This window comes from Coenobita brevimanus, chromosome 96 (genome assembly GCF_032717465.1).
Source record: "Coenobita brevimanus isolate Jiangsu-jjx chromosome 96, ASM3271746v2, whole genome shotgun sequence".
NCBI classification, from domain to species: Eukaryota; Metazoa; Arthropoda; class Malacostraca; order Decapoda; family Coenobitidae; genus Coenobita; species Coenobita brevimanus.
In genome coordinates this window covers 4,318,430-4,342,490 of record NC_137049.1, presented here as the reverse complement: position 1 = coordinate 4,342,490, position 24,061 = coordinate 4,318,430, and the positions used below count along the sequence as shown (strand labels likewise).

Here is a 24,061-nt window from a genome sequence, read left to right as displayed (position 1 = left end):
GGAGGGGGAAGAAACAAACTGATGGAGGGAAGAAAAATCAGGAAGGCCATGTGATGGACGAGCTGGAAATGTGAGAAGATGGAGGGGAGAAGTGGATTTGTAAAATGGATGGGGAAAAGTGAAGAGATGGAGAAAAGAGATGATGACAGGAGAGAGAAAAGGTGAGGATGATTGGAACAGTGGAGAGAGGAAAACAAGGAGTAGAAAAAGGATAGAGAGCAAATGTGACGTAGATCAGAAGAGAGGGTGAACACTAAGTCACACTGAGATAATATATTTAGATAATCTTTAAGGAGATGAAGACAGATTAATGGAAGGAAAGGAGAAATAAAGAAATTATGATTTGAAGTACGAGTAAGTACTGTCTTGCAAACAAATGATTATTATTACATCTTTCGATGTTTGGAGGTCCAAGGCTAAGTGACCTTAATTCAATATATTTATGGGTAAATGACCAGACTTCTCCCCTTGGCATTACGTGACGGAAATATCTCCTGCCATCTGTTGCGGTTGAGACTTATGCACGTAGCAAGTTCGTCACTGCAATTGAGTCATTCTAATAAAACACCCAGCTCTCTCTTTAATATACTTTCTTATACTTACACCTTTCACTTAGCATCTACTATGTATTTGGCCTCCTTTACTAGGCTACTTTAGTATATTCTACATTTTTTTTCATCACTCAATGTGCATTTGAAGAAAGAACTTACTAGGATTGATGAAGCACAGCTCAAGAAAATATACACAGTGGGGGTAACCAAAACAAATCTATGTGGTGATGGAGGTGGAGTGTGTTGAGTCCCGGTACAGCAGTGGAAGCAGCCTTTATCGCATCGTAGCTCCTCCTATGATTACATGCCTCGTGGAGCTTGTAACCTGAGCCTCAGAATTCACTCATTAAAGCACATTCGTTATATAAATGCTGAAGGTTATGCAAACATCGTTCATCAAATGGGTAGTGGCTGCTCCATGATAAGTTCACGGCAAATGAACACTGAGGGGTTTTGATACCAGGCTCTTATATCGCCATATTTTGCTAGGGACTCGAATGTGGTCACTAAATACACTAATATCCTCTTACCCATTGCCATGTGCTGCGGTGTAACTTTCAGTGAAGTTATTATTAACCACTTGACTCAGACGATGCTTTTTACTTTATATTTATGCTGTCTCCTAGGACTCTGTTCATTTACAGAGAGCCTGGAGGAGTTAGAACTAATCCTTAACTCCAACACGACATGGGACTCCCCCTAAGCTACATACAATCGTCTAAGAGAAGCAATAATAAACTATAGAATACATAACTGGACTGAGAGGATTAAAAGGCTTTCTGGCCACTTGGCATCCTGACGTGAGAGACATTGGCGCCTCCTGGGCAGTATTGCTCTGTACTAGTAGACAGCATTCGTATATGTCATTATTATCTGTGTTTTGACAGGCCATACTAATCGAAGATAGAACAACACATAATTCTATCACAGTTCTCGATTACATTAAAGACAAGTTGGGTTTGGTAATCCCTTGCTAGTGATAAAGCTGCCACGCCAGACAAGTGAGGGCTCGTTAAGATGTAAGATAATGTGTCCTTGTCCGCTGGTTGGTGGTGAGAAGTTGATCGTAGAGATAATATGTCAGACCATCATACAGACACACACATTGCTGGGAGGCTGAGTCAGTGTGGGGGAGGTGGGATGGGGGAGGGAAGTGCTGCGAGGGAGGAGAGGAGGTAACTGTGCGTAAAGCCTGTCTGTAAGACTCAAATAATCAAACCTACATCATGCCACTGTTCTATACTGCTAGCTCCTATCACCCTAGTCACAAAGAAACCTCGAAAACACAAGAAACGAACAACTGCCTAACCCTACGCAGGACATCTCAGCAACATCTCCCCTTTTCCATCCAGCACTATACTTCACATAAATGAACACATAGCCACCACAGCCTTCCAAAGCCTCCACCCAAACATCATCATTCAGTAATCATCCCTACATACGCCCCTTAGAAACTTCCCTACCCGGAGATACGAGCACACCTTGCAAGACTACGATGTGTCAGCCACATCCCTGCTACAATACCAACATATAATACAACTCGCAAAACAAACCACTTTTCCCAAACTGAAATGCAGCGGCCACACACCACATCACACTTACCGTAAGCAGCACACTATTACAACACAGACAATCAATCGGTGAACATAACCTTAAAAAAGGAACTTGGGAATGACGGGTCGAGGTTGCCAATTTTCTTAGGTCCATTGGAGACGAGACTAGGACTGCAACAAAAACAACCACTATTTTCAGTTTCTTATGACTTAATCCATTTCATTAGAGGACGGATGAACAACCACTATTTTCAGTTTCTTATGACTTAATCCATTTCATTGGAGGACGGATAAATATGAGCCACGGAGAAAACAAGAAGATGGAATATATCTGACTTCAAGACGGGCTAAAGTGAAACGGAAGATGGATAACGCGATACAAAGACACCGGAAGAACGATTAGGTGACATAATTTGCGAGGCTAGACCAAAGTGTCAGAGAAAGTAAGATGAAAGAGAAAGGAGACAGAAAAATATATATATAAAAAGGATGGAATAAGATATGAAAGGAATAGGAAGAGAAAGCAGGATGGAGACAGAAAGGTGACAGGAAAAGAACAGAGGAAAGAGACATGCTGGAGATAGGATGGGGACGGAAGAAGAGGGAAGGAGAACAGAAGAAGACGGAAGGAGATGGGATTGAGATAGGAAGACGGTGGAGGAAGAAAGGAGACAGGACGAAAACAAACAGGAGACAGGAAGGCGTTGGAAGAGAAAGGAGGATGGAGACTGAAAGGCGATAAGAGGATGAAGAGAAAAAAGTGACAGAGAAAGGAAGCTGGAGATAAGAAACGAAGGAAGAATACAGAAAAGAAAATTATGAAATAAGGCAATCGAAGGGAAAAGGAAGGAAAGAGGGAGGGCGAGGTGCTGTGAGTGGACCAGGAGAATGGGGAGGGGAGTATAAACTGAAGTGATATACTGAATGCTAAGATGGATGTCTTACGTACGTACTTGCTACGTACGTGTACGTGTGTGTGTGTGTGTGTGTGTGTGTGTGTGTGTGTGTGTGTGTGGCCACAACCAAAACAACAATCTGTTATCGTGTGGTAATGGGCTCCAGCTGTGTACGCGTATGTGTGCGTGTAATTACGTCAGTGATGTGACTATGCTTGTGTGTGTGTGTGTGTGTGTGTGTGTGTGTGTGTGTGTGTGTCTAGAGTTCTTGTATTAGTAACTTAGTATTAATAGTTGTTTGTACTGTATGAGTAATAAAAGCAAAACACACACACACACACACACACACACACACACACACACACACACACACACACACACACACACACACACACACACACACACACACACACACACACACACACACACACACACACACACACACGCACACACGCACACACGCACACACACACACACACACAGTATCATTTCCCTCTACTCTTTTACATTCCATCCCTCTTTCCTAGCCACACCATTGCCGTCTCTCAACACCTCTGTCTCCCAGCTCTTCTGTCTCACAACTGTCTAATTCTGTCTTTCAGCCTCTCTGGGCTCTCAGCCTTTTGGTCATTAACTTTCATCTCCCAGCTCCACTCTTTCCCAGCTCAACTTCTATCTTTTGACTGTATCTCTTTATCATGTTTCCTAATTCCCTTTTTTCTTGAATCTATCTTGAGTTTGTCTTTCGAGTCATTCTCAGCTGCTGTGTTTCTCAATTCCCCTCTCTCAGCTGTCTCTTGAGTGCTTCTCGACTCTGCCGCTCAAGTCCTCTGTCTTTCCGTTTCCTTTTTTCTTAGACTATCTTTCTAATTTGTCTGTCAACCCCTCTGTTCCTCAGCTTCTCTGTCTTTCATCATCTTTGTCACTCAACTGCAGTCCCTTGGCTCCTCTTGTCTTTTATCCCTTCTATCTCTACCCTGCCTCGTAATCCTTGTCTCTCGCCTCCTTTGTCTCTCAGTCCTTCTACCTTTCAACTCTTCTGCCTCTGTCTCTTGATCCCTGTCTCTCAACCACAGTCTCTTATCTCTGTCTCAACACCTCTTTCTTTCAACGTTTCCTTTTCAGTTTCTCTGTCTCTCCATTCCTGTTCCTTTACCTTCCCACCCCTCCATTCACTCTCTCATGGCCGCCAGCATCATCTGTTTATTTTTTCCTCTAGGTCTGTTAATCCTCATAGGTCGCGTCTTCTCGAGTGTTTTATTCCGGTTAACACCTGACGACTGTATTCAGCTGAGAGTGTGTCATGGGAACCTAGTAATATTCATGCTGTCACTATTAACCTTCTCATGGTCACGGTAACTCTCGTATTTTGTTCCTGGTAAGTTCAAGTTATTATACTCAGCTGGGAGTGGGTCGTAGGAGCTTAGGCGTGTGATTTCGTCTTCTTCATTCCTTTACTGCTCTCTCCTGCCCACCTCAGCCCCTGTCACTTTTCCCTGCCAGTTTGTGCTGGTGATCTTGGTTAGCGAAGGAGATCCTTGTTTTATACTTGTAGTTTAATCATTTTCCTTAAGGAGTTGCATGCTCTAACCGACCCACTACTATCCTCTTTCTTGTGTTTTTATGTTTCCATTTCCACCGTGTTCTTCTCTTTTGACATTCTCCCCTTCCCCATCCTCTCCAGAATCAGTTTTTCCTTCCCTCAAATTCTTCTCCCTCCCCTCCAGTTCCTAACACCACTCACCTTCTCCAACTTCACTTTCCCTCTCCTCAGTGTATTTTTCTTTTCCTCCTTCCCTCCCTTTCCTCCCCTCTCCCTGCAGTGTTGTTGCTGTGGCCACCAGCGAAGTGTCACGTATGGGTGTGGCGTGGTGGCAGGGCGGGCACTATACATCACCCTCGCCTCAAACACACCAAAAAACGCCTGGAACACAAACCTGACACTGTTGGCCTTCTGAGGTGGCTTGTGCAACTGTTTTTCCTTCGTTAATTCCTGGTCACTTCTTCCTTTTTATTTTGTTTACCATAAGGGTACGGAATTTATGTTCTCATGAGTTGAATTTAAACTTGTTACACTTGATTTAAAACGAGGATTGCTGCTCTTTCAAAGTATTATTTCTTCAGGAATAAAGAAAATTGGTTAACACTGCAGTGGCTGAAGACATTAGTAAATTATTAATCCATATTTTTAGCTCTTCTAGTAAGGCATGTATGGAAACACATCCGGAATAAAGAGAAAATCAATTGCCATTTTTTTATATGAAGCTGTTACTTTCACACAATGACAGTATCTTGTTGTACATTGAATAAAAGTAGTACTGATATTAATAAATGTATATATAAAAAAATAACCTTCCGTCATCTGATATCTTCCTGCTTAGATATGAGCGCAGTTAATTTTCCAATACTGAAAGCCTTTACCAAGCTGAAGGACTGAAAATGAAGGCAAAAATTCACCCGAAATGGTGAATATTCAGCCATCTCCGTTGAACTCTTGAACTATAATAAACGCTAAAATGTTCCACCTGGTTACCAAAGGCGTACTCTTGGAACAAATGTATAATCGTGCACCAGCTGAACCATCTCTTTGTCTGCTGCATACGTGATCTGCCTGACGTGCACTGTATTCTGGTATGTAGTCTATAAAGGGACCGGAGCGACAGATTTTTTGAATAGTCTTATTTTGCTTCCCGTCGTTTCTCAGTTCATCCCACATTTTCTTGCCGAACGTATTCTCCCAGATTTCCTTCGATCCATTTTTGTTTTATGCATCCGATCCTGAGAACAGGCTAGACTACGCGTTCCCAGAGGCTCAGCAGTTCTACGCACAGCAGGTGGTGTCATATCCCTTTGCACGTCATACTCATTTACTCAGTTTCCCCTTCTGCGTATGCCTTATTACTTAGTTTTCTTTTTAATGCGTATCAGTAAAATATCCATATCGACCGACCAATTATTTAGGTCGTATTTAATCTATGAAGTTAGATTAGAGGCACACAAGCACTCCCACACCTACACACAAGCACATACACACTCACGCTCACGTACACGTATACGCACAGACGGACAGACGGAAAAACATACATATATACATAACGACAAACACACACACACACACACACACACACACACACACACACACACACACACACACACACACACACACACACACTGCGTTACCGAGGCAGGTCACTTCATCAATTATCAATACCGTGCTACTGGACGCATTTGTTAATCGTTTAGAATACTTCATTTTCAAATCTAATATACTATAGCACTAGCCGTGTGTGTGTGTGTGTGTGTGTGTGTGTGTGTGTGTGTGTGTGTGTGTGTGTGTATTTTGGGCAGCCGAAACTCCACATTCAAATCGCACCAAAATTGGCACAAAAATCGTAAAAAATTCGCTGATGTGAAAAAACTTGGTTCCGTCACGATTGAAAAACTTTTACTATATTTAATGTGCGATCACATTTTGACCAAAAAACGCCTCTCCCGGCGCCCGGCAAAGGATCTCCGTAGTATTTTTTGTCCATAGTTATAACTAAAATATATTATAGAAGCGTGAGAACCCTCAGCAGGGGCAAGTGCTAGGGGCCCGAAGGGCCCACGAGCACTTGTAAATTACTATCATTTCAACTCCGTAAACTGTATATTGCGAAATGGATGTACGAGCAAAGTCTACCGCTTCTGGGGTTCTTTGCTGTCTTGATAAACGAAGGGAAAATAAATGTTAAAATTAGATTCTACAATGCCAGCAAACTCACAGGAAAAAAAACAAAACATGGATAGTGCTCATAAAAGGGGGCAAAATGAATGTGGCGAAATCTATGCAATCGTAATGAGACAACTATAGTGTTTTTACCTTAACTTGGCCTAAATTATCGTCCTGTTGTAGCCAGTGTTATGACGCTCAGTGACAGGACAAGACAATGCTTTGGCTGTCTCTCCTTTCCATAGCACTTCTTCATGACTCTCATCATAACGTAGTGTTATGTTACAATGCAATATTTAAAATGAGATGTTAACTTTTGGCGAAAGTAATAAAAGGTATAGTGCAAAATATCTCACGTGGAAAACAGTCCCACTCTGATTTTTACTGAATACCAACTCAACCAACGCCTGTCATGAAAGGGGAGAGTGTGGGCTCACAATGGGTACGCTCCACGGCGCTATACACCACTGTTACAAAACAGCACTGAGTGCCGTCACCAAGTCTGTTTTATTTACAACGGTCCTCTCCCAAACCCCATGTTCGACTAGATGCACTTCTCTCACTGCAGACACACCTTCCCCATTCGTACTTCGCCAGAAGGTGTAAGGGTTAATTCTGACTATCCCTCTCCCTCTGAGGAAGTCCGGCTCTGCTGTGGACCTCATATGGTGTGCTACAGTTACAGTCATCATCATCATCATCATCTTATCATATCCACAGCAATGCCATAATTCTTTAGTTTCCCTTTTTGTATCACATAGCCCTTCTTCAGGGTGCCAATATTTTGTCTTGGTCGTATACTTGATCACAGGGTCAGGGCGCTTTCAGTAAACTTTTTATTTTCGTAAGCAACTGAGGCTTATGAGATTTGCAGCGAGTGTGAAAACAGGGATATAAATTGCGGTGGAACGATATTTATGAGGACTAAAGGAAAATCTTATAGCTAATGGATCAGGTTAAACAGTCTTCACCCGATGTTAGTTGTGGTGGCAGCGGTGGTAGCGATGGTGGTGGTAGTGGTAGCAGTAGCGCTGATATTTGTTGTGGTGTTTGTGAGAGGTTTTACGTGTCGTGACGATGGATATGATATGTTAGTTTAACGAGGGCAGTACAACTAGTCGTGATTATGATCGAAAGGATACTAGCTGTAGAGATAATGATAGAAGGAGGATGGCAGCAGATATGACAATAGTGTAGATAATGGTAGTGGTGGTAGCAGTGGATCTGTATATCTATCTAGCGGTGCTGAGGATATAATTATTATTATTATGATTCTTATTCTTATTATTCTTATTGTTATTATTATTTTTATTATTATTATCATTATTATTACTATTATTATGATAATGATGATGTGATGATGGTGATTATAACTAGAACACCGTACAATTTTCCAAGGACAGTTTTGATGAAGGAAAACTTCCCACAGTCATTGACCACTAGAAGCCGAGCTAAAAGAGAACCTTACGTGAGAATTACTGAGCTTGTGCATGTCACCTTAGGTCATCACAGTCTATAAGTCCACCAAGCGTGGTGGCTTTGGCTTTAATCCTGCGTGGAAAATTAGGTGACATCCGGAATACCCAGAGAAGTCCCAATCGGACAGCTGTCCGACTAAGCTGAGTAACGTAGGTTTGATTCCGATGAGGTGACTGAAGCTTTCCGATCATGTTATTCCACTAAGATTCATCTAATATTAATGTACTGCACAACGTCAGCCTAACCTCAGGCCCCTACACCTCAAAGTGAGGTTACTTAGTCATACGTTTCTCTGTGTGGGTCAAAATACTGAACTCAAATGAAACAATATTCTAGAGCTGACGCTGTGTATGAAATTGCTGGCTTATATTTTTTGTTTTACTCATACACCCACAGCCAATTTAAAGTGAACAGTGAAATAAATAAATGCAACCAAACTAAATTATTTCTGATAATATTTCACCTCGATAGGGTCTTTTTTAAAAATTCGTCAGATTTAGTTGACATTCCTTATACTTCCACTGGTGCTTCCTGCCTCCCTGCCTCTTCTGGAGACACAAACTACTATACTCTTTTCACTCTAACATTGCCAATAATTGCCTTCTTTCAGTCATGAGAGCTGAAATTTAACAACAGAGTAACGCTAAAATATCAAGTTAATAACGAAGCAAGGCAATGTAAAGTTGTAGCACTGTCTCTTTTTGCCAACGAACCACGTTATGTAACCTACAAAAGGACGAAAATCTGGGTCAAGCGAAGGTGAAACGACGCAAGTTTTGTAAAGAATATGATGAGATGAACTAAATTCTTCAGCGATATTGAACTGAGACTATAAGGATGATCTTCATAAAAACGGAACTTTCGCTTTCAGTTTAGTATGCGACTTTGATTTATCGCTCTAGAACAATTTACGGCACAAAGAAACACATCAGACTTGAGACCACGGATCTTATTTATTGAAGGTGGCACTGCAAAATCAATACTCCTCTTCTCCTGTTATTTATTCCACACGTTACATCTCAGTCTTCTCTTGTACGTGGGTCGTCGGTGCAAACTGATGTTAAAGCGATCCAAACAGCTAACGTGCAAGATAATTTTTGGGTGTAATATGGAAAATAAATCGCTAAGTTAGAGGTGCAACGAAGCTCCTTATGCCACCGGGAATAGCCCACTGACTGATGACCTGCCTAATACATGACTAAAATCCTTCTCACGTTGAGCAGAGACCACAAAAACCACTAAAAATGTTATATCTAGGTCCAGCTATTGAGGAGGAACGTTGGGATAGGCAGGAGTATAAGCCCTTTCCGTCCTTAACACAAATACAGTGACTCACCGCTCCTAAGCTGAATAAGATAAGCTGGCAGTAGAAAAAAAAAATATACGGGAGCTGTTTTTAATCCATATGTTACGAGAGCCCACCTTGAAATGGAATAAACTTGCTTGGCTGTAACACGAACCAGGGCAGAGCGAAGAGCCACAGAGTAAACCCGTAGTGTGGGTGAAGGGTCGTGCTGTCAAGGGGGATACACCACCACTGACTGATTACCACTTTGAGGACGGGACGCCACTCATCAGCTTTACAGTTTCATATGGAGGTAGTAGGAAAAAAGCTGTTTAAGATCTCTCGCGTTTAAAAATAGTGACTAGAGAATGTTATTAAATTTGGTGGATGGGAAGTAAATCAAATAGAGAAGGATTAAGCCCACAGTTGGAACAGTCGTTGATTTAGAACACACAAACTTTTAGGTCTGACTTGAACGATTTTCAAAATGTGGAAATAATTCTTTCATCTAAACACCTCAAGGAATTGTGAAATCGAGACACATAAGCTTACTATAATCATCTGGCAGAAGTCATTTGAGCTAAACTTTTTCATGTCTTGGAAGGGTTAAGTAATATAATGGTAATGGTGATGGTGGCCGTGAGTACAATTCTAACCACTCCACTCTGATGTACTTAATATTTAGCTTCTGCTGTTATCGGAGACTTTTAATCAGCTAAGAAGCAATGAAACAGGAGGAATTAGCTGTACTTTTCACTGATCATTGCATCACGTGGGCCAACTAAATAAAACAGACTGGCAGCATTAATATTACACTGCAAATGACATTCTGAGCGTTAAGGGGTTGACGCTGCTTCTGGCGGGGGGAAAGACAATGTGAGAGCAGTGTGTGGCTGCGAGGTAGAGGATGCGGTAGACTGAAAGGCTTAAATTAATACCTATCGACCACACGAGTCATTACTCCAGACATTCAGCTTTTGTTGTGCCAGTTTCCTCCCTGGCCACGACAAGCAACCATGGAATTTGTAGTCTAGGTTCCCATTTCAGTTCTACGGTAGGTGCGAACAGGCAGGGCAAAAGACCGTGCTCAAGGATCTCATATTTGGCCCAGCCATCGAACTAAAAAAAAAAAAAATCAGCGAACTTGGCAATACCGAAAATGGTGACACTGAGTTTAATAATTTGGCAACTACCATGACAAAAAACGTGTTCATGAATGTGCTGATAGTTTAGTCACAAAGAAAATTTCTGCACCCACGGACGTAGGAGCGAGGGTGTTGTGTGTCTGGTCCTGCCTGTCTATCTGTCTTTCTATTTGTCTATCTGATGTCTGTAAGCAATATTGGCGACAAAACTACTGGATGGACCTGCACCTATTTAGGCATTATGTTATAGGACCATCACGGGAACAGGTCATCAATTTGGGGGTAAAAAGGGTCACAGGTCATAGTTCAAGTACCTGGTCAACTTAAACAGTTTTGACCCAGTTTTGATTAAATATGGTCGATGAGTTGTGTGAGTTGTGGGCCGTAGATTTACCACCAGGACTTCAAGTTGATCTTAAAGATTCCGTATTACTACTGGACGCTTTATTGGGAGCTTAGATGTTACACCCACCGAGTGTAGTTGATCTCTCTGTCTCTGTCTCTGTCTGTCTGTCTGTCTATCTGTCTTTCTGTCTGTCCGTCTGTCTGTCTCTCATACCATCTCCCAGGGCACAGGTAGAGAATTTCCTTTGTGTGTTGCCCAATGTCACTCCTACGCTGTGTACAGATACAACCCTCTCTTCAGCGGAATTTGTTAGAGATCTGTTGGCCTCAGCCTGACGCACAGATGGCTCAGCGTGAAACATCCGGGTGCTTGCTCTTACAGTTGAAGGACAGGAAAGGGTGATGTGATTAAAACTGAGAACAAACGGTCAATTCAAAGGTCACGGGGCAAGGTGAAGGGTCACACCTTTAACACGGAGAGTTTGGCTGATTTGGATGAAACCTGATGGGAAAGTTCAAGGTTTGTTGAAGATTAACTTATTGTTTAGAACAATAGATCAAAGGTCAAAGTCATAGGGTAAGGTCAAATTAAATACCCTTGATTCGATTTGAACCAAAGTTGATGGATTGATTAAGAGTCAGGTAAGGATAAAATAACTCGACTGATACAGTAATCTGGCAAAGGCCAAGGGCACAGGGGAGAGTCAGTTGTTCGGCCTTAAAGCCCTTCCATTCGATCAGTGGCACCCGTTGAGTTTAGTACGCTGCTCATCAGTCTAGAAGCAAGGTGGAGAATCACACTACATAAAGAGAAAGTCAAGCGCGGGCAGGTGCTTCACTTCACCTTGTCTGTACTATTATTTTCCAGATTTTTTTTTTTTTTCGTTACCAAACTAAAAATTCACATGCGCCCACTGACTGGGTGAAGGGGCCATTAGACCGATGTACGGCGTGGTGTTGCATTCTTAGAGTGCTTCTTGTTTTACTACGTTGCCTTAGCGCTTGGACGAAATTGTTCAGCTCGTTGACTACGTCTGGATTCTTGATGTTCAGTAAATAACATGAAGTTAGCTGCGATTAAATGTGCAGCTGTTTATTCTGGGCGAAAAGTTAAATGGTTATAATTTTTAGTTTATTCTGATGTAGGTTTCTCTGAGCCGAATAGAAATCCTTTGACGTTAAGTGTAAGGAAAATAGAAAACAAAAATGATAAGTCGCGTCCAAAGGATTAATTTATCTTTACTGTATTCATATTTCACCAACACTATACGAGGATGTAGTGCAGGCCGCTTAGTTCTTCCGTCTGTGAATTATCATTTTAAGCACATTTTTTTTTTTCCCCAGAAAATAGCATACGTAATTTAACACTGGCATCACGAGTCCTACTTGTGGCAAGCACAAAATTCTAGGATATGCTTGCAAAAATACCACACACATATCGCTAAAAATGGATGAGAAAGAGAAGATCCACAGCAACCCGCTCCCTACACCTTAGAAGTCTCAAATGAAATAAACTCTGTCAGACTTTTATAACCTCGCGATATTTCTTTCCGAACAATGACGTTTTTAGATTTTATATTTGCCACTGCCATATGATTTTACCTGCAACAGAAGAGGCGTCTGATAAGGAAGAAGTTAATGGTTACTGTTTCTCTAGGTCCTTACTTCATGGGGTCTCTGGCAGGGTGAGTAAAATCGACTGAAGGTAACACGCAAAAAATAAGAAATGGGTCATGGTGCTGTTGCTGTTGACTCCTTCAGGACGAACACGTATTATACTTTATTATTGCTACTGTCAGAAACTTTATTTATTGGTATGGGATCACACCCTATAGTAAAGGCGTTAATGAAGGCTGGGTCCTAAGTGTGAATGGAAGCATGACAGTGCTAATATTTATGTTCCATATTTCTTTGTCCTTATTTGGTATTTAACAGAGCAGGTCACTACACTCTGTTCACTTCACCTTGGCCTAAAACTGCCATCCCTCCATCTTGAATGCTGTAATAGATTAACATTAGAATACAATGCTAGTTACGAAGGAGTGCTACAGAAAAAACGTAGAGCCACAGCATTGTCTTTTTCTGCCACTGATCTATGTGAAATAAATTGCAAAAGCATGAAACTGTATCCTATTCTGTTAAGCTCTGTCATCGAGATATATTTTTAACGGAGTAAAATCGCGTGAAGGTATCGTATCCGGTATGTGGCTGAGATAGAGTATTAGATGCTGTTACTTATACTGGTTCCGCATCGTCTCTTCGGTTCCATTGCCTTCATTACTGAGTTTATTGCTGCTCTGCTGTGACTCTAAACCAATGAAACAATATTCACACACTTTTGATATTTGCAGATTAATATGACGAGACTGAATAGGTTCCATTTCTCTAAGGAATTACATAAACTGCTGAAAACACATGGTAACACTTGTACTATTTTTTATGCAAGGAAGAAAGAACCAAAGGTCAGAAGACCGCAAGGCTGTTACTTCCAGGAAAAATAAAAAACAAAATAACAGAGCCATTAACAGGTATTCTATTACCATTCATCCAGTTAATATCACAGCACCAGTAATGGCAGTCCTGACTAAATTCATGGTAGCAATGATTTTAGTACCGTTGTGGCTCAGCGTCATGGTGCAATGGTAGTACTGGATAGAGACACGGTAGCGGCCGTGTTATTTGTGGCAATAGTCATGGTAGCGGTAATGGTCTTAGTGGCTATATTCATGGTAGGCCTAATGACAATGGCACCACTAACGGTCATGGTAGCGGTAATGATAGTATAGACCCAAGATCATGGCAGCGGGTTTGACACTATTACTGGTATGGCAGCAGCAATGGTAACAATGAATAAAAATGTGGTAATGGCGGCGGAGGCAGTGGTTAATTAATGGTACCGACAGTGATAATCGTGGCTAAAATCATTATAGTAGCAATGATAGTAGTTGCTAAAATCATGGTAGCGGCAATGGTAGCATGGCAGCGGCAATGGTAGTCGTGGCCAAAATCATGAAGGTTGCCAGGTTAGTAATGGATACAATGGTAGTGAGTAAAGGCTACGGCAGTGGGAATGGTAGTGACGATAAAGTAACTACAGCTTCCATGGTAGTTGTGGGTATAACTCCCGATATCGGCAATCATGGTAGCTGGTAATTGTGATGGTAGCAGTAATAACAATAAAGAAAATCAGTGGCTCCTACGATAATGGTAGTGGTCATACATCATGGTAGTAACAATCATGGTAGTAAAGCATGGTATCGGTCATAATGGTGATTGGTAAAAATTATGGTAGCGCAATGGTAGCAGTGGGTAAAAATAATGGAATGGGCAATGGTAACAGTGACTTACACCATGATTGCGGCAGTGAAAATGGTGGCTAGAATCATGGTATCGGCAGTGGTAGCAGGGCTTTAAATCATTGTAGCAGAAATGGTAGTAGCACCGTAAAATCATGATAGCAAATAGCAGTGACAAAAGAATACGATATAGTTGGCGATAATTGTCATAAAATCATAGTACTTGCAATAGCTAAAATGCATGGTAGGGACGATGGTAGTATCAGTCAATTTTGCAAACGGTGATGGCAATATTATGGTACCTGAAAACTATGGTAACGGTGATGGCAGAGGCGGTGAAATAATCATGGTGGCTGGAATTATAACCATGGTAGCATGCTGTCACAATGATGGTCCTACAGATGACAGAGATCACACTTACGTCTGTGATGATGGTAGCGAGGGTGATGGTGGTGATTCTTTTAAGCGTAATGTGGTATTAGTGGTGAGAGCTGTGGCTGTGTGGCTGCGACAGTATGGTAAATGAGGTATTAACAGTGGTAGGGCAATACTGGTAGCTGTGGTGGTGGTTGGGGGGGGGGAGTAATGGTGGTAGGGGAGGCGGTTGTGGTAGTGGTAGTAATGTCTAGGGTGAAAGTAGTCATTAAAAAAAAGCCTACCCAATAAAAAGAAACAATGAAAACTTAAATTTCACATACAAATGGTAGTCAGTTATTTAGCGTACTTTTTTCACTCCGGCGAGGGACTTCTTGTATGATCTGGGGACGGCTCATTCAACGGTATTGATGTCTACCCTGCACAATTTTTTCTTTCAATTCTCTCACTGCTACCCCCACGCCTACACCAGCAGACTGAGCTGTTTCACAACACGTAAGCCACCAGCATGCGAGTTGCCAGTGGTGCGCCATTCACTGACCTCCCTGTATATATCTGTATTTGTACATGTAATTTATGTGTGTGCAGATGTTAAATACCTTGTTATTCACGATGCAAAATTATGAACATCAAAAATAGTACACAAACTCAAAAATCTTTCACAAACACAGAGACAGGGACGTCGCCAAAATATATAAAAGAAACATGCAAATTTAGTGGTAAAAGTGGTGCTTTTATTTTTAACGTACGAAAAAGACTATACATTCTCACGCTGAAATAGTATAAGCAATGTTCAGGCCTTTTTGGCATATGAAGGCAGGAATTAAGTTATGTGAGGAGATGACGTACAGTTGGCCACATATAAACCTGGGACAGTATCAATGTGAAGTGGAGGGTTATCTGCACTATCTGATATTAATGCCATGCAGTAACTAGGCCAAAACAATTAATATTCGGCAGTCCTGTTCATTCACGTTAATGCCATGAAAAAAAAAATGTGAACACGTAAAGATTGTTGAGTGTGTCCAATGCCAGACCACATCCACACACCGATGACGTTCCAAGTTCTAGATACAAAAATTTTACAGACAGTGCGCTCTAGATTAACTGAGTGTGGAAACCGAGCTAGCAAAGGGATGGAGATATACCTGAGTGTTGTTTACCTTAGCCTCCTCAACCCACACCTACAAACACTTGACTAACACCTCACACATGCCGCAACAAGCTGAGGTCACTCCGCTAATTTGATGCAAACACCGACCGTGCCAGACTTAATAATCGGTTACGTGAGCAATCCGTAATGGGAGACCAGCTTATATATATCCTTTTTAACTGACGTATCTTTACTTCCAGTTCTGCCCATTTTTTTTATTTTTTTTTTTATCATCATCATCGTCATCATCATCTATTCTTCCACCTACGTTTTTCTAGTGACAGTGCGATAAGTGACATGAAATACTAACTGATGTTTCACTGGACATTATAATCATGGAGAGGAACATTTATTACAGAAATGCACCCCCTGAAAATCATGACAATGTAAGCTATCTCTCTCTCTCTCTCTCTAGTATATTGTCTGCGATGAAGATGGTGTAAGTTTATGGTAGGAGTGCATTATCTAAATTCTTATTACGTGACAAGAATGACTAAACAAGGACACTGGAATCTGGGTACGGTACTTAGAGTTAGTAGGCAAAGTTATCTCAAAATCAGTATTTATACAATCTGCAGTGGCTGTAAGCAGGGACACACTAGATCAAGGCAACATCACGCCCTTGTCATCGTTAGCGCGCTTGTCGTACCTGGCCTGGCGGTGAACATAGCGGCACTGCATACACGCCGCTGATCAATGTACACAGCCCTATCAATGTGCACGCAGTCAGATCGTGTGCATATCCCTATTAGTACAAACTGAATCAACCAGTGCACATAAACTTACACTGTTCATTCATGTTACTCGTGTACATACTCATATCAGTGCACACAGAAGCAGCCAGTGTACACAACCCTATCCGTGTACACAGAACCAGCTCGTATACACACCCCTTTTAGTGCACACAGAGCCTGGAAGTGTACAGACCGATGCACACTGAACACACTGAACAGATCGTGCAGATACCCTTACTGATCAACACAGAACTAGGCCTCGTACAGGAAGGGACAAAAATTCACTTTTTTTTTCTACCGCATCTACTTTACACAGGGCATGTTCGTCACTTTCCTTCCTGGCGCATACCAAGCTTCTCTCAGCTCAGGAATATTAGCCCGCAGCGAGAACCAAGAAACAGGAGAGGTTAAATATTCACTGAAATTTTGTCCTCCACTGGTCATCTTTTTACCTCAGTTTAGTTATTTATTTTTTTATTTTTACTGTGTCCGATTCTGCGAACTGACGACAGCATGTCCCCTGAGGCCCTGCAATCCTTCCACGTAACACACATTTTAGCAATCACGAATTCGATGCTAATACCCACCATCCATTATGAATACATAGTACAAGACTTTCTCATTCAGGATCTGTGTGATGTTATTCTCTGAGGTGCTTTTATTATTGTTTTGTTAGTAGGTCTTGTGGAAATCGATAAAGTTTTCCTTAATAAATTTTAAATGATCAGTTTCCTACTCTTAGTCTGAGATCGAATTCGCGATCTTTCGGACAGCGGACACCCTCCCTTACCACTTGACCACCACCTCCCAGCGTACACCATTATCGGTGCACACAGACGCAGACCATGTGCACAGATTAGCCCTGCATCCCACACACAGACACATCGCCGCCCAGGTTGGCTCGATGTTCTTGGCACGGACCGCTCTCACTCCCTCCTTTACAACGTCGTCTCATTAGCTCTCCGCCGCGATAATGTCTCCCATAAACCCACATTCTTGTATCACACGGCCACCGACAATCTCTCTTCTCTGATTTCCCATTTTGCAGTTCCGTAAAATTTTGAAAGGACAGGAAAATTAGAGGAAAAAGAGAAAGTTGTATAACCTCGCTGCCAAGATTCATGGCTATATCAACAATCTTATTTCTCAGATACCTCATCCTATTTCGTATTTACAGAAAAGTACTGAGACACGAGGAAAAAAAAAAAACAATTATAGGGAAACAGAAATCGACTTGTAGGGGAAATTGAATGCCTTTATCGACATGTGTTAAGGATATAGAGGGAATGAGGTGAAAGAGAAGCGAGAGATGGGAGAGAGAGAGGCGGGAGGCGGGAAAAGTGATATCTATTGAGTTCCCTGCACAAAAATTTGAGGTACTGGGGAGACAAAAATCAGACGAGAAAGAAATCAATAAAATGCAACATTGCCACGAACTGGAGTTCAAGGCGACGGCAGCAATACTACTTTTCTGATAACCTATTCTGTACTTGCAGAAAATTTTGAGATACAGGGAGGCGGGTGAAAAAATTGGGGTAAAAAGTAATCGGACAAAATACCTCGTTGACTCAAGTTTAGACAATTTAAATGAGATAATTGGAAAAGGGGAGATGTGATAACCAAGTGAGGTGGAGGATATTAGGTGGAAAGTGGAAATCGGTCTTAGGAACTTGAGATCCCCGCTGAGAAAAGCATTAGGAGACAGCAGGAACCAGGAGAAATAAATGAGATATGAAAGAGGGGAGACAGGATAGGCAGGCGTATTGTAGAAAAAATCGGGATGAAGGAGACAGAAAAATCGGAGAAAAAAAAAAAATGCTTGTCTGAGAGAATCATCTTCGCATATGAGAGTTAAGGAGATAGTGACATTATTTTCTCACTCTTTTTTAATATCCAGAAAATTTTGAGGCACAGAAAACAGAAAAAAAAAAAAAAAGGAGGGAAAAGAAATCATCCCAGATAGAAAAATTGGAGGAAAAAATAAACTGGGCCTTGGGAGCAACAAGATCCCCCGACTGACAAGAGTTTAAGGAGATACCGAGAATGAAGGGAGAGAGAGAAACGGGAGAGGGGAGACGTGATAGCCGGGCGAGGGGAGTGGCAGATGGAGGGGAGAGGGACATTAAGGGAAAATTGTCGGCACGGGGAGGAGAGAGGCGAGGGGTTCAGAGGGAATCACACAGAATGAGGGGAATGGAGGTGATGATGAACAGGAGGGCGGAAAGCCACTCAAGCCGAATTGAATGACTACGGAAAGCCACTCCAGATAGAATGACTGTATGGAAAGCCACTCCAAACTGAATTACTGTACAGAAAGTCACTCTAAATAGAACTGTACGGAAAGCCACTCAAGCCGGACAAAATGACCGGTAAGAGGAGGAAGCTAGTGACTGAGATATCTAGATATTTCTCCACTCTGAGGATCAGATGCCATTCAGGATCCATAAAACATTATTTGAATGTGTTTAGTAGGGCTGGGCGTTCGTGTCTGGCGTGTGTTGGCCGGCCGCTACAATACATCCATCCATACATACATACAGTCATAGATATACACATATACATACATACATAAATACAGACATATATATAGCCTACATACATACTTACATAAACACAGTCATAGATATACATACATAAACAGGGATAAATACAGACAGACATATAGCCTACATACATACTTACATAAATGCAGACATACATATAGCCCACATAAATACATACACACACATCCCGAAGGAGTTACTGTAGACTGCTTTAGCCTTACGAGGACGGAATTGCAACCCTAGGATGACTAAAATTGTCCGATGGTAGCAAGAATGAAAACTAATAAAATTTTTCGCATCTAAGGAGGATTCCCGTGGACGACATTCACCTTTTCGAGGGCTGGCCACATCCCCCACCTGAATTAAATCGTGTGTCAGGAGCGAGAAGAGAAGAAGGATGTCGCACTTCCTTAAATATTCTATCTATTTGTCTACCTATTGCCAGATTCCTTAATCCCGTAAGGGGTGGCCTCAAACAAATCGCCTCCACGTCGCCCTGTCCTCCGCCATTTCACTGCTGGGGAGTATTTAACCCCCCTCCCCGCTGCAAGCCACTCACAGCCAAAATATCCAGCGGCAGCAATAAATAAATAGATAAATAACCACTGAAAATAAAAATAAAATCGCTAAGGTTTCATACGTACTGGAAAAGGTATCCGGAAACCTCTTTATTTAATCTCGAGGACGGAAAGCCATGCCTAAGCCTGATCATCGTAGGGCGTCCGCAAAAATGAAGCTGCTTGATATCCTACACGTCCTGGAGAACGGTACTGCCTGCCCCTTCAGTTCGATGACGCAATTTTAGCCTATTCTTGCTGACATCAGGCAATCCAGTTTTAAATCCAGTTCTAAAAAGCGAGACATGTTGGACCTGAGGGGTACATTAAGGATCTGTTTAACTACCCACACCCACACACCCATACACGCACACCCACCCACCCACACACGCACACACACACACACCCACCCACCCACCCACCCACCCACACGAAGAAAAAAAACTCCCTTAAGCTGACTAAAATCGTCTGAAGTGGAATAAAATTAAGACCACCTGGTTGAAGGGATTAATAAAACTGCTGCTGAAATTAATAAATCGTCTGACAGTAGCAATAATAAAAGGAGGGTGGGAAGCAGGAGGGAACGAAAGGGAAGGGAAAGGAAAGGAAGGGAAGGGAAGGGAAGGGAAGGGAAGGGAAGGGAAGGGAAGGAACAGCAGGCGAGAAAATTGAAAACCACTCCTATAAAAAAAATATATATATATATATATATCCGCGGTTTGGCTATGTGGAGATGATGAAGAATGAGAGATTAACTAGGAAAGTGTATGCGACAGGTGGAGATGAAGAGGGAGAGGGGAAGACTAAGGATGAGGTGGACGGATGGAAAAGTGAGATATATGAAAGAGGGGGATGTGAGTTGGAGGGAGGGCAGTCAAATGATAGGCAACAGGGCGACGTGGAGGCGATTTGCGTATGGCTACCTTATTACGGAATTAAGGCACCTAGCAATAGATAGATAGAATAAAAGGGGAATGGGAAGTAGAAGGGAAGGCACAATGAGGGGAGAGGCGCGATGGTGTGGGAGGCGAGGGGATAACGACAGGTGACGACGGCGAGACCCTCTAAACAGAGACAGACAGCAAAGACAAATTCCCAGGAGAAGAAAAGTGACGCGTTTTAACCTCTTAAGGTCAAGTACGTCTTTCATATTTAGTTCTTACTACCACCAGACAAGTTAATTTATTTACTTATTTTATTTTCAAGGAAACCTCTTGCAGTGGAGGAGGTAGAGACAGCATCCATTAATTTCCTCCAGCATGAAAAGACTCCCAAATACTAAAATAATATCGTAAGGAGGTGACATGAATAATCTTAAAGGCCGTCTGCGGGCTGACGGGGTTAAGTAAGGAAGGCGAGGAAAGAGAGCGGGAGTTTTCCATCCAGGTGTTCAGGGTTATATTAAAATTACTAAGCCAGTAAAGAGGCGTATACTTGTGCGTCATGAGGGAAATTAAGCGATAAACCCTACATTATATACGAAGTTGAGTTACAGTGTTATGTAATGAAAAAAAAAAAAACAATGGGGAGAAATCAGTGAAGCTTTCAATCTTATAAAAAAGTTTTAACTGATTGAGGGGAAGAAAAGAGCGATCACTGAGGGGAAAGAGGAGAAACAGAGGAGAGATTTATAAAGCAGAGAAACAGTGCATTAGGTGTTGAAATGAGAAAACTTAGGGTGAAATCAAATAACCTTCAGTCATGTATAATAACTGTTCTTTCGATAGAGGGGAGACGGAGTGTGCGGTCAGGGATTAGTTGAGAAACAGATGAGGTAACTAGGAAGCGGAACCATCATGTGAAAAAAAAAAAAGTGTGCCATGAAATACGGTAGTCGGACTAAAATAATATATTGTAGGATACTCAAGACAATTTCAAGATGCAAAGTGAACAATTTCCGTATCCGACCCGCGGCGATATTTGGGCTTACGTTTATATTTTGCGTAGCTCCTGATGATGATATATACCCGAGGGAAAAATCTCAGCGGAAAATGGGTTAAAAGATGTATGGCGAGATGGAAATTGTATGCTATCAGGGGAAAGGGAAAAAAAAAGAGTATGTGATGACGGGAAATGGGAGAAAATTAGAGAGAAATACGAAGCGGAGTTACTGTTTGACATAAAAATACTTTGGGAGATATCGTAAAACGCTTCGTGTGATGGGGAAAGGAAAGGAAAAGAGTACGTTGACGGAAAACGGCGAAAGAGACGGCAGAAGTGCGGTACGATACAAGTAGATTATCGGCAAAAATAAAACTCAAGGAAAAACACGCCCTGATAGAGAAATGGAAGGAAATGAATACAATGGCGGTAAAGGGGACAGGGGAAATAGAATACTGTACTAAAATTCCTTAGGGAAAAACACGCCACACTCACCCATGGCAGCGAGGGCGGGGTCGGGGTAGGGCAAGGAAGGAAGGACATCCACAGACTTCTCGCTCTTTATCGGTCCCATCTTTTTATCCTTCCTTCCTCAGCGGCCTCTTTCACTTGCCCAAGATTCGGTTCTCCTTTTCCTCTCGCTGGTGGTGTTGATTTCCCGCCTTCGAGGATTTTCAAATTTTCTCACGCGAACTACGTTGTCTGGCCGCTTAAGTCTCTAGCCGCCTTAACCTTGACTAATATTTTCCACGGGTCTCTTCTTGCCTTCAGCTCGTCACAATCCTTCCATCGTCCGTGCGACGCAAAATGGTCACCTCTCCACCAAATCCGTCACTTCCAATATGACCCGTAACCAAATTTTTTCCCCCCTCGAAACCCCCGGGTGACAAATTCTACCCCAGGCGGCACTGACGGGGTTTCGACACGGTGCCACTGAGAACCACGGGCAGTGAACTGAGACCGCACGCCCGAGAACCAGAGAACGCATCAGTGCCTTGCTCTGATACGCTTGTCAGCCCTCGTACTGGGGTGGGTGGAGCTTGTTGACAATTATTACCACCAGCTCACGCCCCTTGGGGCAGCCCTGAGCCAATCCCCGAGTGGCATTCCCAGCTAAAATTAACTTCGCTTACCCTTGCGGCCAATGGGAGGTCCGAGGGAAGGCAAGGACGACTGCCATTGGGTGTGGAGTGAGGAAACGCCCCACCCACCCTCACACGGTGTTTGGTGGCTACGGTCGTGGGAGCGTAGCGGGGGCGCGCATAGGTGGAACCAAGCTGAGGGGTTAGCAATAACAAACTAGCTCTCCCCTCCCTCCCTCTACTCCCCTCTCAACCCTTCCCTTCTCCTCCCCTCCCCTCCCCTCCTAACCCTTTCCTTTCCCTTCCCTCCTCTTTGCCTTGCACTCTCTCCTCTTTGCCTCTTCCCCCGCCCTTCGTTACTCCGTCTTCTTCACCTTACCTTCCTTTATTGTGTTCATTATATATTAGCCTTGCTCATTCTCTCTCTCTCTCTCTCTCTCTCTCTCTGTCATCCATCATCCCTTCCTGTCAATCCCTCATCACGCTTTTTATCACATATCCCATCTTTTTCACACTCCTCGCAGTCTCTCCCTCCTTCCCTTCTTATCTCCGTATTCCTTTTCCACTTCCCTTTCCCTTATCTTTTTCCTCCTCTATCCCGTCTAAGTCCCCCCCCCTCTCTCTCTTTCCCCCCCCCCCCGACTCTGCCTTTTCTCAACAAAGTCTCACACGCACTTTTATCCCCTCCTAAGATTTTTAATTATTTTTTTCCTCTCTGGTCCAACCTTCTGGCCGTGGCTGTGACGATGGAAGGAGGGGAAAAAAGGAAGTGAAAAAACGGTAATTAAGTAGAAGAGAACGTTTACACCGCTCCTTACATCCAACACACACACACACACACACACACACACACACACACACACACACACACACACACACACACACACACACATACACACACACACACACACACAAAGCGATGCACGTAACACTGACTCACATATACGTATTAAAGTTTGTCATTGCCTGGGACAGAGATTTCAACATCAGAGACAAATTCATAAACAAATCACACAACTTTAGCATTGTCTATTTATGCATCTACTCGTACATTCATGCCCACATAAACTCACACATTCAAGCATATAATCTCGCACTCACATAAACACACACATACACACTGCCAGAATTAGTGGTGGGGGGTTTATCTAAGTTATTCCGACACAGGTGCGGTCGTGAATAACTACAGTGAGAGGCTTTGTTGTCATTCTGTGAGACACACACACGATTAGTTCCTGACACACACACGGCGCACACAGCAAGGCAGGCACACACAGTAAAACGACACAGACCCTAACGTACACACACAAATGTAGACAGTGGAACGAGTGACTTCACAAGCACTGTATATACAAGTTAGTATTCATAGTACTAAGTGCAAGGTGGTGTGGTGGTTAGCAGTACGTCTCACTTGAATAGACGACGTTGCATATGTTCCATCCCTAAGAGGTGGCTGGAGGGTTTTAGATCAGGA

General features: G+C 42.6%; 1 protein-coding gene across 1 annotated transcript in view; it reads right to left on the bottom strand.

Annotated features, from left to right (window-relative positions):
• LOC145413371 (paired box protein Pax-9-like) overlaps positions 1 to 22,423 on the bottom strand; it is a 143,233-nt gene extending 120,810 nt beyond the window's left edge. The window contains exon 1 of the mRNA XM_080283049.1: positions 22,001 to 22,423. Within this exon, the coding sequence (XP_080139175.1) occupies positions 22,001 to 22,079 (79 nt within the window). The 5' untranslated portion in view covers positions 22,080 to 22,423. The remainder of the gene's footprint in view (positions 1 to 22,000) is intronic.
• Between the last annotated feature and the right edge of the window lie 1,638 nt (positions 22,424 to 24,061).